The sequence below is a fragment of the Ixodes scapularis genome, unplaced genomic scaffold, assembly GCF_016920785.2.
Source record: "Ixodes scapularis isolate PalLabHiFi unplaced genomic scaffold, ASM1692078v2 PGA_scaffold5__190_contigs__length_132052651, whole genome shotgun sequence".
In the NCBI taxonomy this organism is placed as follows: Eukaryota; Metazoa; Arthropoda; class Arachnida; order Ixodida; family Ixodidae; genus Ixodes; species Ixodes scapularis.
The window spans coordinates 94,984,865-95,001,216 of NW_024609880.1; the positions used below are offsets into that span (position 1 = coordinate 94,984,865).

The 16,352-nt window shown below is 45.1% G+C and overlaps 1 protein-coding gene across 1 annotated transcript; it reads left to right on the forward strand.

The window, feature by feature from the left end:
• Nucleotides 1-6,695: 6,695 nt before the first annotated feature.
• Nucleotides 6,696-15,113, forward strand: LOC115317830 (the record flags this gene model as incomplete). Its single annotated transcript, XM_042293844.1, is given in 2 exon segments — nt 6,696-7,061; nt 14,765-15,113. Coding segments are annotated over 2 exon segments (642 nt in total), but the record flags the coding sequence as incomplete, so codon positions are not given.
• Nucleotides 15,114-16,352: the final 1,239 nt, after the last annotated feature.

Consider the following 16,352-nt stretch of genomic DNA (forward strand, 5'->3'; position numbering starts at 1 on the left):
TTTTGCTTAATCTATAGCTTTCCAGAGCCGTCTTTGTCTGCATTCCGTCTAGCCACCGATCTCTTTCTGTGGCCTTAACTTTCTTCTTAACTGAGACCTGCTCTTCCGTAACTCCGCTATAGCCTAAAAACTTTCCTCTTAATTTCCTAGTGCGCTGTTTCCACTTTGTGTCTATACTCCTCATGTACAAATAGCTGAAAACCTTTCGTGCCCATTGCTCCCCATCCATTTGCCTCAACCGATCCTCAAATTCTATCTTGCTCACAGCTTCCCTGCTCTCCAATGACGCCCATCTCATGTCTCCTTGTACTGGTTTGGCGTTTTGCAATGTACCCCCAAAGCCAGCCTGCCTACTCCGCGCTGTTTTATTTCTAGTCTTGCATGCACTTCGGATTTTAATGCATAACACTGCGTTTCCACAAGTCAAGCCAGGCACCATGACCTCTTTCCAAATCCCTCTCACCACCTCAAACCTGTTGTAATTCCAAAGTGCTTTATTTTTTATTACAGCTGCATTTCTGTTGCTCTTACCTATTATATATTTTATGCTCACTGAGATATTCTGCACCATCACATATACATTAATGTAGGTTCAAGCAGCGCCCCCTACTGGGGACTAGATATTTTGGTGGTGCCACCTCGCTGGCGCCCTCCTGCGACGCAGCTGGTGGGATGGGTGCTGACGACGAGCTATGTCAGACAACGGAGTGGATGGATGGATGGATGTTAATGGCTACGCCACCTCGCCTAACATTTCGTCATCCCTTCTTTTTTTTTTAATTTGTATAAATTTTGTTTTTAGGATCCCTTTAAAGTGATTCCATTGCTTACTTTTGCCTGTATCTTTTTTTTTACCTTTCCCTAGATTTCTTTCACCAATCTTCCAATCTCCCCTTAGTTACCGCAATTCTTTCCCTATCCATTCGTCCATCCATGTCCGGAAAGCCGAGTGCCCCCTCCAAATCTGTAACCACCCCCGCCCCCCAAAAAAAAAAAAAAAAAAGAAAGGTGGGACGAAGCCCTGTGCAGCTTAAAATTACATGTTCTATAGTTTCCCGCTCGCGGTTGCATACGTCGCACAGAGTGTCTACTTCCTGAAATTTAGCCCTATACGCTTTCGTTCTTAGCACCCCCGTTCTAGCTTCAAACAGCAAAGAGCTCCCCACTGAATTACCATACAGCTGTTCCTTCTTTATTTCTTGTTTTTGTGCCCTCTATATTGTTAAAGTTCACTTCCCCTACATTCTCTCTTCCCACAATTTCCTCTCAGTTTCCTCTACTCCCTTTTCTACTGATATGCTCTGATCGGCTCCATCTCGTTGAATGTATTTAAACCTCAGCTTGCGGGTTCGGTTTGTCCACTTAGTGTTTAGACTTCATATAAAGATACTTGTACACTTTCGCTGCCCATTGTGTATCCTCAATTTTAGCTACTCTTTGTTCAAATTTTACTGTAATGATCGCTTCTCTACTCTCGAAAGATGCCCAACCCATATCCCCCTTTACTCCCTCATTAGGTGTATTCCCATGTGCCCCCAATGCCAACCTACCCGCACTCCTTTACTGTATCTCTAAACCTGCCTGGATCTCTGACCTCATACACTATACCGCATTCCCAAATGACAGTCCTGGCACCATGATTCCCTTCCAAAAACCCCTAACGACTTCATATCTATTATAGTTCCATAGTTTCATGTCAGCTGAATCTCGTTTCAACTTCTTTATTACAATATCTTCATGGTTCTTTTAGATACCGCCTTCCTTCACTTAACCATACACCCAGATATTTCTACCTTTCTACATGCTCTATCAATGTGTCCTGTATCTCCGGGGGTTCCTCCTTCTCTTCTTTGAAAACTATTATACCAGACTTGTCCCTACTAAATTTTAGTCCGAAACTGTCCCCTTCACTGCTGCAAATCCTGATCAGTTCCTGTATTGTCTCACGATTTTCTGATACGAGTACAATGTCATCTGCATACATTAACCCTGGCAATACTTGATTTACTTTATGTCCTTCTCAATGTAAGTCAGGTCAAAACCTAGGTTGCACTGCTCTAATCTTTCTTCCATCTCACTGAGGTATATTATAAAGAGCAGGGGAGACAATGGGCAACCTCGTCTAAGTGGCTATGTTAGTTCGTATTTGTGCCGATTAAAAACGGTTTATTTGTTAAAGAAACCTGTATAACGTTTTCGTGAGTGATCTCTGCAATGAATAACACCGCATCTAAATTTCTTTTCATATTAAAAAACAAAAAGAACTTTCAAATGTTCAAAAACAAGTTTTGAACTTCACATTACAGCTTGCATGGCGTGCATCAGGCCTATTAAAAGCCTCCCTATTTTTTATGTTTTTAATCTCTAGAGGTTGTAGAAAAAACTTTTGCATTCACCAGAGTAAATGACGTAATGTCTTTTTAGTTGTGCACGTGCGCGCAGTTTGTTACAAAGCGCCGCACACCTGTTTAATACCCCATTCACACGGTCAACATAAAGGTACCTTTAACATAGGTCCCTTTGCTATCGACGAATCAGCCCGTGCTCTTGGGTTGCAAGCACACGCCACACGCGGAAGATCGTGAATTGATTGGCCGCAGAGAATAAAGGTCCCTTAGCTAAACGGTCGTGTAAATGGGGTATTAGATACATTGAGTCGTAACCTCCTCTGTACTGACAAAGCCTGGCAGATCGCCACGAGACGCGGTCGCCGAAAGTGGAAAGGTTACAGAGCGTCAGACAAGATTCATGTAACGGGCGCCCCGCTGCGGCGAGACACCGAAACACACTCATCCCGAGCGATGGAATGTCCACTCGTGCTTCTCGCGTTCCTCGGGCTACCGCTTCTTTTCTCGTCGGGTTTGAAAACCGTGTTTCGGGTCCTCGCCGTGGCAAAAGCTGTGCGCTGACTACAGGCTCCCCGAGAAATGCTCTGTGCTACCAGATCCTCGCGCTCCAAATCTGCGACCGGGCGCTATTAGCGGCGAGATGTTTCGGTGGCGCCCTCGTTCGGTTACCTTTCGTGACGTCATTACCTTGTGAACAACAACTTCGATGGTGTTTGTGAAAGGCATGGTGGAAGCCTGAAATCATAGCGCTCTCAAAGCAACACTGCCAACACCGTCAAAATTGAAGTTCTTGCATTCCTCTTATTTCCGTCGATGAGACATCCTTTGCTGACGTCATAGTTTGCATTCGGCCAATTGTGATAGGCCGACCACAGCGACGCTTTCGATCGTTCACGTCGCCAATATGGCTCCGTCATCGAACTGCCAGGCTTTGTGAGTACAGAGGTAGCCATGCAATGAGCTTGCCGGTACCGACGCTTTGATCCAGGTGTGACCCGACAAATGCTCGACAGCAACTGACGCTTAACTACTCCCGAATAATATACGTGGCAAAGAAGTTTTTCGCACGGCGACTTGTGCTCGAAAAACAAACACTAATGTTCATAAATTCATAAAATGTCGGCTATGTCCCGGCAAATTAAGGCGATTGATTCATGTTATGATTGTAATGAAATTAATGAAGAGGGTCCCTGGTTCGATACCAGGACCAGGCGGATTTTTTCGGTCGCGCACCAGTCCCCTAGTTGCGTTTGGAGATTTGTGTTTGTTCTTCATCCCCCTGTTCTCCTTCTCCAGGGATTATTATGGTGATTAATTTATTCTATCCTATTTTTACTAAGAAATGTTTACAAATTTAAAATTGTTCGCTGAGAAGCACATCACGCATTATGCGCATTTGGGTCCGCCAAAGATTCAACATACAAACGGTAGTAATTCGTAGCAGGTGTATTCCTAATGTAGCTTGGATGCTAAACTGTCACCGACTTCCTATCCTCGGTTTTCTGCAGGGAAGAAAATTCTCTTAGCGCATTCACTTCTCTAAGCTACGAGGGTAGCCAAGTTGGGTCAAGGTAAAAAGTGGAGAAGATATAGGAAAGGAGGAGGCGGGCAAGAGTGGAAAGCGCCAAGTGTACGTCGGCCTTTTTAAGACTTCGATCGCGAGGAGTTGTCTAACGTTTCACGTCGACCGAGTGAATAAGCAGGGATTTGGTTGAAACGACTCCGGAAGGAAGCCACCCTTCTTTGTGCCATTTATAGTGAGGAAATGTTCGTTCACTAGTTTACTAAATTCTAAAAAGAATCAACTCGGAACTAATAAGAGAGCAGCACTCACAGAACTTGTTGGAACCAACAGGATACACGGAGTCGCTTTCACTGAAGTGTTTACCACACACGAGAGAGATTCTCGAATTTCGCTTTCCTATCTTTAATTTGGTAAAGGGATCCCGTGAAATTAATTACGGGGAAGAGGGGGATAAGTGATTTTAGAACGGTATTTTACTGATCACATATATCGTTTTTTTAGTGGGCCAAAAAAAGAAAAACACTAGTCACAATAGTCGAGGGACGGTACAAGTTGCCTCTCGCCGTTTCATAAAATTTACTGAAGGCGCACGGTCTTTTTATTCTTGTATTTATTTTGGCCGGTCTTATCTTTTCGTTTTCCTCAAGTTAACTTCGGAAAACCTACTGCTCGCCCATGCATATGCATTATTCTTGGGTCTATTTTGGCGTGCCCTAACTGAGTAGTCGGGGGTACCTCTCATACGTACCTTAAATTGATAACTTTTTGTTCTTTTTTGTGAATCGACGTGGCTATATCACAGGAGACGTGGCTATATCACAGGAGGTTTTGTGGCCGGTGGCCAAAGAGTGGCCCTTCATTGGCCAATGCTTGGCCGATGGCTGATGGCCAGTGGCCACTGGCCAATGGCCAGAGAAAAGCCAGTCATCGGCTAATCTCTGGCCACTGTCTGGCCACTGGCCAAAAGGCCATTGTCAGCCATTGGCCAATGCTTGGCCAACTCTGTGCTGCTCGGGTGGTGCCAAAGGTGGCATTCACTGGCGGCCATAGTTTAGTCCGTTCCTGCTCAGCGCGAGTTTACAATTAACCTCCACAACGTGCATTGCATTCCACCAATATTGTAGTTCTTCACAGAAGATGAGAGGGTGCTCGTCATGGGGCCTGCGTTTGTTGGGGCGAACTCGCTTTTGGTCCGGCAACAAATTATTGAATGTGTACAAATATTTGCTACAGATGTTTGATATCTGCAAAGCAAAGCAGTAAAATAGCCGTAGCATTTTAGCTGACCGATCGGAACTGCTCTTGTGACTTAGCCAGTCATATGTTTTGCGTCGCCGCAATACGAACTTTGCGTCACACGACGGCTATGAAGTTGATCATAGGGGTTGCCACCATGCTCGAGCCGGTAGTTTCAGTTTCGCCGTAGTCCCCGAAAAGAAATTTTGAGATATGATGTCCACTAGACTCCACAAGGCATCGAAAACAACAAAAAAACTGGCACCTTGTAATTCAGGAACACTTCCTTCACTAAAAGTCGTCGTAGCCCTAAAATCGAGAACATGAATCGGAGTTACCCTTTAAAGGTTATGATGTCCTCTGGTGCAAACAAATGTGACTGTCTTACGGGGCTGCTGGGTTTTATGGGGAAGGCGGCACATACACTGTCGACAGTTGCGTCACGCTCTTCTGTAACGCTCGCCCGATACACAAGTCAAGGTCATATAAACAGTCTGATAGTGACGTCAAGGTGCGACGCTACGTGAGGTCAGTATAACACGTGACACGTGACGCCACCTTACGTTAAGGGACCACGTGAGTGTGAAGTCCCGTGACACCGTGACGTGACGTCACACTCGGGGTTCGTGCGTTTATCATACTTCGCTTGCCACGACAATGTGACACCGAGTTTATGGGATATGATCAAGGCATGTTTTGTTTTTTTTAATATTTAATGCGTTTTGTATTTGTTTTCAGTATAGGTTTCGGCCTTGGCGGAGGATTGGGTCGTATCATGGTAGCCAAGCAACTTGAAAGGTTGGTAAAATGTCTGGCCTCAACAAATCAAGGTTTGTTTTTGATTGAATTCAGACAAGAACCAGTTTCACTTGCAGCAAAAAGGTTACTTGAATCATTTGGTTCAGTTTCAAGTTTGAAAAACGCCTCAAGTTAACACCACAGAGTGCAATACCGTTTTGTCTCGATTTCTACCATTTTCGGCGCTTTTCAAACTTTCAGTGTCACTTGTAAAAGTAAAATAGTACGATGATCAAAATCCAACTGCTAGCAGGTTCTTAATTAAATATAAGTCAAGCGAAACAACCAGCATACACTGCTAAAATATGAGCGCACCCATTTGGCTATATCTTATCCTCATGGGGCCTACAACGACAGAGCTCGAAGAAATTGTTTAAAAGCAAACAAACAAACGAACACACAAGCAAAAACAACAAACACACAATGAACTATAAGACATGTATCGACAGCGAACATAGCTGTGTATACACCTTGCAACATCTGTTTATGGTATCTTTTAACGCTAATAGAGCTTTGAGGTAACTTTTTGTAACGTTCATCGACCTAAACTGATACATTCTGCCATAAAAACTTAGTTCTTAAACCCTACGAAATAAAAAAAAAACATAAATCAAGCCTTCCGTTTGCTTTTGTCCAATTATAGTTAGAAGATAAGTATATGCGGCTCTGTCTTTCGGAGTCTGTAGCAGTCCCACTTAGCTGGAAGGAAGAAGCCTCTCTTTCTCACGGGAAGTTATGTCTGCTAATCAAGTTTTTTTTTTTTCATGTTGTCAAGGTTTAGGCTGCATATCAAAACGGGACCTGTCGTCTACGGCAATGTTTCCACTATCAGGAACACGTCCACAGTTCTTCACACGGAGTGGATCGAAGCTTCATCTGGTTCCATTAAGACCACGTTCACGAAGAGCAAAGAGCACACCCGCAAGTCCTCTTGGAACAACCAACTGTCGATCACCACTGGTTTCGAAATCTCTCTGTCAGCGACGCTTCCGATGGGATTGGGTGGCTCCAGCAAGTACTACACGGGGATGAACTTGACAGCCGGCGTAGCTGGAGAATATACAGAATCCGAGACGTTGTCGATTAAACAACAGATCAAAACGCCGCCCAACACATCCGCCAAGATAGAGTGGATCGTCGTAGACGAAGTTAAGGTAAGCAAATCCTTCGTCTATAGCTGTCCTCGGGCGTGGATGGAATTCCTAGCTTTATGGTCTGGGGTTGTGCTTAATTGCTTTGTCAAGTGTTGCTTCACGTATTTAACTTGTCACTTGAATCTGGAATTTTTCTCACAGCGTAAAAACGCTCTGCTGTAGTTTTGTTGCAAAAGATCGGGGGGGGGGGGGGGGGGGGATCGGTGGCCGACAATAAAGAAGAAAAAAAAAGAATCGGTGGCCGAGTGGGCTAAAGCAGAGGCTAAAGCGCACACCCAGTTCGACGCGCGTGGAGCGAAAGCTCGCGCTGCAGAACCCAGGGATCCTGGGTTCGAGCCCCACCCCGGCCCGTTTTAATCTGGATGAGCGTCGTACCGGCGTGCGGTCGTGCATCACTACTGCGTGGAGCACGTTAAAGACCCCAGGCTAGCGGCTGTACAGCACTGGCTAAATTGCTCATCTACAGCGTGTGACTCGTCGCAACTTTAAATGGCTGATCAACTGCACGCTATATAAATATCCCCACAACCCAATTTTTTTTTGTTTTTTTTTTCAAAAGATCGGGTGACCTTTCTGTTGTTGACCATTATAGATGCTTTTGTTTACTCTGCATCCTGTACAAGGTTCTTTAAATCATTTTGCACACCCGTGTGTGGGCATATCTTTCTCGAAATAATATTCCTAAGCACGGCCGGGCTAGACAGCGGCATTCCTTACGGCCTTTGGTTTCGATTTAGAAGCAATGAGGGTGTTTTTTTCTATCGCGTGGGAGCGCGACAACACCATTCTTCCAGGTGTCGCCTGAACCACCCTTAACAACTGTTCCGACCACCGTGATTGAAACTGTGTGCCAAAGCACTCATGTGTAACAACTGTAGTGCGCTGATTGAAACACTTTTGGCTTACGATAAGTAAACGCTTGCTTATAACAATGTTTTAGAGCGCAGCTCTTAGGGGCCCGTTCCCGGCTTGAGCGGCGTCGGCGTCGCCGTTGGCGTCGGCGTAACCAAGGTCATTCCAAGGTCACGTGACCCCTCCCAAGGTCATCTCAAGGTCACGTGACCCCACGTGACCCCCTGAAGGTCACGTGACCTTGGGGGTCACGCGGGGTCATCTTGGGATCACGTGACCCCTCGAGGTCACGTGACCCCTTCCAAGGTCATCTCAAAGTCACGTGACCCCAAGATGACCCCACGTGACCCTTTGAAGGTCACGTGACCCCCAAGTCACGTGACCCCTCTGAGGTCACGTGACCCCCGAGGTCACGTGACCCCTCCAGGTCACGTGGGGGTCACCTTGGGAGTCACGTGACCTTGAGGTGACCCCCAGGTCACGCCTCCCCGAGGTCACGTGACACCCCCCCCGAGGTCACGTGACCCCCCCCGGAGCATATTAAAGAATGAGGGGAGGAGGAGGAGAAGGGGGAGGGGTCTACCCTCCCCTCAGTACCCTTCACTCCTCCTCCTCAAGAGCTGCGCTCCAATTCGGCGTTACAGGGATTTGTAAACGGCTTTCACTTTTTTTGTTTGTTTTTTTAATGACGACAACGAAGTGTTTTTGCTTAAGTCCCTGCAAAAAGGCGGCCTCAAGGCCTGTAGTTCTAACCAGTCTGGAAATTCGTCCAATTCAACACTGGAGTCCAGATGCACACATAGTAAGATTAGAGTGTTTTGCTAGAACGAGTTAAAGCGCTACCCCACCGAACAGCGGTGACAGAGAGAAACTACCCCTATTGAGAAGGACGTAAGAAAGCGCGCCTTTTCGTTCTAGCCCGGACTATAGAGTCACTTAATAAACTACGCTTTCAGAGTACCGCATTCCTTTTCTTTGGCATTTTGCCGACAATACAGTCGCTCTATTCAACAATATTCTGGTTCGCTGCGACATCATTGGATAGCGGCAGTCACGTGAGTCGCTATCATCATCGCGCTTCTTCAACACCACCATCTTGGTACAGTGTTATCTTGGGTCCAGCGAGCCTCTGCCTGCTGCTGTTTGCTGTTTTCTGCGCGCGCATGCTGAAGTCCGTCGCTCAGCACGCGCGTTTTCCGTGTTACGTCGAGATAGGAACAACACGACCTTGATTCGCTGCCACAGCTGTGTCCACGGCAGCTGGCGCAGGCGACGACCACAGCTCGGCTTGGCTCAGCTGCAGTCACTCCTCCATGTGCGCGTGCCAAGATGGCGGCGCCTGACGCGCTTCAGACGCGTAGCTTGGGAGTTTCGGTACTCTGAAAGCGTAGCTTCATTTAGTGACGCTAGCACGGACGTGTCCTGAGCAACGTAATCTAATGAAAGACCGCTAATTGGAAACAAACCTACGTTCATTCTTGACTTTTAATAATGTTGTAACATTTGTGCATAGCCGATAATACTTCGATATGACCAAGGCATTTAATAAGGTTGATCAATACCTACTTTTCAGTAATCTTTGGTACTACGGTCTATCTCCCATATACTGTCGTTTCTTTAAGAGTTATTTAACCTAACAAGGGTACTTCGTACAAGTGTCCGGTCGCTTTTTTAAATCTTTTCGTAGATGCTTCTGGTTTTCCCCAAGGCAGAAACCTTGACCTTCTATTGCGTTTATTTTTTTTTTCGTACATGATATTGATTCCTGTATTAAGATTACGCATATGCTGTTATTTGCTGAAGAAATTGTGTACCGTTTATGTTGACGCCTTGACAACTCCTCCACGGGTGACCTGTCTCTTAGCTGTTGATGAGAAATTTAGCCAGTGCAGTACAACCGCTAAGCTCGGGTCTTTAACGTGCTCCACGCAGTAGTGATCACACGAACGCGTGCCGGTACGAAACTCATCCAGATCGAAACGGGTGGGGCTGGTGATTGAACGCAGGAGGTTCTGCAACGCAAGCATTCGCTCCACTCTCCGAGCTGAGACGTGTTAGCTAACTCGGCCCCCGATCCCGCCGTTATTTGCTGATAATATTAAAGGGACCATGAAATGATTTTAAAATCGAATTTCATCCACCGCACGTCGTAAAAGGTGTGAAAAGGAACACAAAAACACAAGACTAGGGAGCCCAAAAAAATTATTTGCTATAGAACTTTTAAAAGAAAACTGGACTCTTTTGCGACTTCTTTCCTTCGAAAGCTCTGCCTTTTCACTACGATGCATACGCAGAAACGGTGCACGTCAGCCGAATCCACATCGCCTATTGGGTAAGAGCCTACCTCACCAGCACCGCGATCGTAAACAATAAATAGCCGGCGAATGTTTCCTAAAAGTTTTGTTAAATAATATTCAGATCCACATTTTGTAGCATAATTAGAGATGTGTGGCGAAAATTGCCAAATTTGATAATGCTGAGAGCCAAGCGCCATCTATCGTGTGGTAAACGAAGCAACTACTGCGCGTGCGCAGTAGGGCAGGGCCAAGTTCAGAACGGTTCTTTGGTTTCCTTCCTCTCAAAACTCTGACTGACTGAACGTTTATTTTTCTACGTGTTCATCTCGCGCGTGCCGACTTCAAGCAGCAAGAAAGAAATGTACTTAAAACAAACCACGACGAACAAGAACGCTGGATCCACAAACACCCGAGAAGAGCGACAACAGCCGCGAATCCCGCTCCGACGAAGCTGTCAGAATATAGGCCTAGCAGGCACTCCGACTTGGCGCAGCGTTGCTTCGTCGCAAGACCGTCTGCCTACGACCGGCTGGCGTACTGAATGGAATATGCCCGCGCTACCCTTGTGGACCCTTCCGTATTATAGTTTGATCGCTGACCTCAATTTTAGGTTAAGAGGTGAGGTCAATCTCTTCCCCTTGTTTTCCGAGGCAGTGTTGACGAACACTCGTCGAAAAGGGACCCTCGTCGATCCTCTCCTTGTTTTGTGTGATATAGAGCTGAAATAAACGCTGTATGGATTACCTTCGTAGCACGGTATGTACACTTTGTTATTGGTATGCCATTTTTATTCTGACAGACTGCACGTCACTGTCGAGCTGTAACAGTTCGTGCAATACCGGTCCAACCTTTCTTTGCCGAGTGTCGCGTCAGTATCGAGTTGCAATTGTAAAAGATCGGTCCCGAAGCGCTTACCAACAGCGCGAATACAGCACTTCATCAAACGCGCGCGTCCGCTCCGAGTGTGAACAGGTATTTACGTGGCTCTTGCTGACAGTTCAAACGTATCTTTTTTAACGTCGGCTCGCTCCTGCATCTCCGAGACCGCGAAAAACGCCGCGGCAAAATTGTTCCCATCTGCACTTCCCAACAGGCATACCGGCGTATGGGACTAGTCCCATGCTGTCGCTGTAGCGCAACGTATCTCATTGAATTTCGCTCAGCTGCGATGCGGCGATTAGAGGCGCCGATTCAGAAAATACGTCGGTGACATCGGCGCAGTAAAACCCACCGGCGCACCCCAACCCCCAACTCGCTAACGCTCCCATCTCCTACTGCAGAGAGAACTTCCGGTTCCGGAAACATCGTACGTCACGGCTTGTTTTGCGGTCAAGAAAAAGTCGATATTTCATTAATTTTTTGTGTAGAAGTTAATAAACCGAGACGAAAACGGATGCCTGTTCGGCATTCACTGAACATTGACGGTTTATTGTAAAAGTTATCTGGAAAAAGTAAAAAAGTCATTTCATGGTCCCTTTAAGTTGCCGGTGGTGAATTCGGTAGAGGACTGTGAGCGTCTTCAGCAAGATATAGATATTATTTTGGCGTAGTGCTTTTCAAATGCATTCATCTGAATGAATCAAAGACGAGAGTTATGTCGTTTTCTAGGAAGGGTGATGTGCTTAGTTTCTGTTGTGGATGCCACAGTTATTACTCGTGTTAAAATTATCCGCAATAGAGGAGAAATAGAGGAAATTTATTGCAGAATTCTGCAATAAATTTCAATCAGTTCGTATAACTTCAGTTACAGATGCATCATTTCGAATTATCAGTGTCATCACACTTATTACATGTATTTTTACGGAACCATTTTTTTGCGCTATTTTTGTTCATTTTTATGTTCCCGCGTCAAATTCGGCTCGGCTGTGTGTAATTGTATTAAATTAACTAAGTAAACTCAACTTAGCGCGCACAAAAAAAAAATAATTCGCTCGTCATTTGACCTTTAACGTAATTATTACATCAGATAGGAAAGGAATATGGAGACTGAAGTTAGATACGTTGCACCACATGAGAACTGTGCGGGATTTGATGCTCCCGTATAGAGTAAAGAACGGAGTTACCGATTCACCCCTGCTTCTCAGCTACATCTGTGTTCCTCTAAGGTTTAATAGACTGTGTTCCTTGTTTTATCCTTCTGATCCGCAACATGCAGCACTCATGACCCGCTTACAGTTGACATATAGCCATACTGAACAGATCGCTGCGAGTACTACCCCTGAGAATTTTTATGACATGAGCAGCTTTCGACAGCATATTATTTATTTTCAAAACTACTGATCCCATTCAGGATTGTTGCAGGGTAATACATCATACAAAGAGTTATATACATACAGGGTGTTTTTTTTTAAATTAACAGATTTGTTAAAAAAAAGCCGTGAAAGGTACACTTACGTCGCTTGTGGAGGTGAGTTATACGGCAAGAGGGACATAATATAGGGGGCTAATCGTAACGATCAATCGACTAATTAATTAAAATTTGTTAATTAACTTTTTAATTAATGAAAATAGACATATGGTTTCAGTTAGAAACTTGCTCGGCGTCATCGAAAACCATTAAATCAGTAATTTTCAGAAAGACTTTGAGCGCGTGAGAAGCGTAGTAGTGCACTAAAGTTACCACTCGTGGAGCAGGTACAAAGCTAGCGGTTGCGATAAGGCGCCCGCGCGATTTTCCCGTCTCTTATCTAGCCCCAGCCTTGTACCTGCTCCACGAGTGGAAACTTTAGTACAATACTACGCTTCTCACGCGCCGAAAGCCTTTCTGAAAATGACTGATTTAGTGGTTTTCGATGACGCTGAGCAAGTTTCTAGTTGGAACCATATGCCTATTTTCATTAATAAAAAGTTAATTAACAAATTTTAATTAATTAGCCGACAGATCGTTACGATTAGCCCAATATAATATGTCCCCCTGGCCGTACAACTCACCTCCACAAGCGGCATAAGTGTAACTTTCACGGCTTTTTTTAAACAAATGTGTTAAGCTTAGAAAAAAACACCCTGTATATATGTATATGTGTGGTGTGTGTGTGGTGTGTGTGTGGTGTGTGGTGTGGTGTGGTGTGTGGTGTGGTGTGTGTGTAGTGTGTGTGTGGTGTGTGGTGTGGTGTGTGTGGTGTGGTGTGTGGTGTGGTGTGGTGTGTGGTGTGGTGTGTGGTGTGTGGTGTGGTGTGGTGTGTGGTGTGGTGTGTGGTGTGGTGTGGTGTGGTGTGTGTGGTGTGGTGTGGTGTGTGGTGTGTGTGTGTGTGTGTGTGAAGATAATGGTATCCAAGCCTATGTCGACCGGTAGGCTTCCAATGTTTTGTCTTAACTTTTTTTTTCTTCGTGTTGATAATGTTTTATTTTATATTCGTTGAAGCAGAGTTGGTAAGTGTGCCACTAAGGAGGCGTCAAGCTGTTTGTGGACACTGAAAATTAATGAATGAATGAATGAATGGTTTTTAGTATCTCCGAAGCCTTTCAAACGCTCGGGGGAACCTTTGGCCGAGTGCGCTATTGCACCGCAGCTCGAACCACGTGGAGTGAAAGCTCGCGCTGAAGGAACCCAGGTATCGAGGGCTCCATCCCCACCCCTGCCCGTTCCGATCTAGATAAAAATCGTACCGGCGTGTGGTCATGTATCACTACTGCGCAGTGCACATTAAATGCCCCAGGCTATACACTGGCTGAATTTCTCATACAGCTGAGCGACACCAAACGCCCGTTGGGACGGAGTATTTTCATCTTGTCTAAACTTGCAACACGATCCCCCGCCCGTACCAACCCTTAACAACCTACTGATATTTTTTATGGAAGCAGCGAGTATTGGACATGGGCCATGGCTGGCCTTTTGAAGAGCCACTTACCGAGACCACAGAGGACGCTACGAGCTAGCAAAGCCAATCGAATGTCGTGTGTGTTTGTCACGTGACCTTCAGGCGTGCTCACGTGATACGTTCACGGCGCCGGACTGGCTGGGGTGTATCGTAACGTCCGCCGCGGTACGTCCTTCCTCCAGTGTGACGTCACTGTTAGAACTTGTCCTGTTGGTTCGGCCGTGATAATGGTGGCAAACAAGTTTACTGACTCTTACGTTTTGCGAAATAGTTATATAATCATAATAATGAACTTATACGATTCTCTGCACCTGGTAACGATCACAAGTGTAGAGTGCAGTTGAAATTGTGTAGTTTGGCTTTAATAACATTGGTATGCACTTCGTAAACCTAGAATTTCGAAATTCACCGCAGTAAAATAAAGTTGCCAGAAGGAAAATTTCTATACCAAGCAATCAAGTGGTAGAGTGGAAGGCTGATCGGTTTAAATTTAGTACTTAAAAATATCTAACTGCCCCAGGCTTTTTTCTATAGGTTACTAAATACAAAACTAAGAAATCGTGCAAGGCCGTTGTCTCTAGAGAAACAATTCTAGTTGTGTATTCAGTGTTTTCGTCCTTTGCTACGAGAATCTTAAACTGATAGACATTAATACGGTTTATCTGAAGAAAAAAAAAGAGCTCGCGGAATATTAATGATCGAAGCACATTGTTCGTGTTTTATTCTTTGCACACAGGAGATTCCATGGAGTGCGGACATCACGATACAAGGATGGTTTGCTGTCTGCCTCGACAAGCAGATCAACGGCAAATACGTGCACTTCCCGAAAATCACTGTCCTCCAAGATCCCGATCTCAAAAAGATCAACGACATCACGGTCCGGTTCACCGTGAAGGGTGTCTTCACCGGCGTCAAGACCATAGGTGGAAAGCTCAAGGTGTCCAAGTACGACGGCGAAGCCTACAGCCGGAAATCTTCATCGGTCACCGTGAAGGAGGTTCCCCTTCATTAAGTGCCCATCGTTCTTCACGTTAGACCCCACCACTACCTTCCAGAGACGGCGAATAAACGTTTTGGTTTCGTTTGCTTGGCTTCTTCAGTTATAAGTAGGGCTCCGTGTTTTCGGATAAATCCGAAAAACTCCGAAAAACACCCGCCGGTAAAATTTTTGTCAATTCGGATTTATCCGATAAACTCCGAATTGTTATGCATCCCCACAAAGATTTTTTTTATTAATATTATTTTGAGCAGCGCAAGATCAATGGGCCTGGGAAAATGACACCGTAATTACCTTTCAAGACTTGGACCGTTGTCAAAAGTCTTATGGCTTGTCTCGTCAAGGTTGGCTCGGTGAAACAGGTCATCGTACCATTCGTGTCACGACAAAAGCCACTTTTTTGGTATCCAGTTTGGGCCATGGGATGTGGGATTTAAGGAAAGGAGAGGCTATTTTTCTATGGGTAACAGTGAAAGCTACGGACCATAGAGATTGTATAAAATAGGGAAGAGGGGCAGTTGAAACCTCTCTATTACATCCTCCTCGCGCGGCCGCGGGATAGATTGATGGGATGACTACGAGCTTCCTTGCGGCTACCTCTGGCAGTTTATTGATTTTAATGTATCGACGTTTATCGAAGCCACGTCTTGTGTGCGACTTTTGTCGTGGTACAAATTAGTACTGCCAATGACACCAACGCCAAATTCAACTGAAGAAATCTTAGTTGGTACAAGCGCGTTTTATTTTTTATCTGGCATACGTTTGCATCCGGTTATTCTTTATTATTTTCTAATAGGAAACACCGCGAAATTAATCTCCGAATTTTGGAGAATTGGGAATCAAACAAATATAAACTCCGATAAGCTCCGAATCTTTGCCAAAAAAATAAACTCCGAAAAACACCCTCCGAATTTCACGAAAGATAAACTCCGAAACCACGGAGCCCTAGTTATAAGTAGGTATCCGTATTTTCGGATTAATTTGAGAAACTCGGAAAAAAAAAAAAAAAAACTCGCCGGTAAAATTTTCCTAAATTCAGATTTATCTGGAAAACTCAAAATTTTAAAATCACGATAGCACAAAAAAAAAAAGGAAAGAAAGGGCGGTGTTGTAGGAATAAATTATGCGTGAGAGACAGAATCGGTGATTCTGAGAAGAAACCACTACTGTTTCCTTCGAAATCTACTATTGGCAAAAGGTATTTTACCTTTCCTCTCATCAAGATTTGTTCTGAACAACGGGTGATTGTATTTCTGGACAACGACAAAAGCTTTTGTTTCGGTTTGCCGCTTGTAGCAGCATACCATTTGTGCTACTCCGAGGGAGG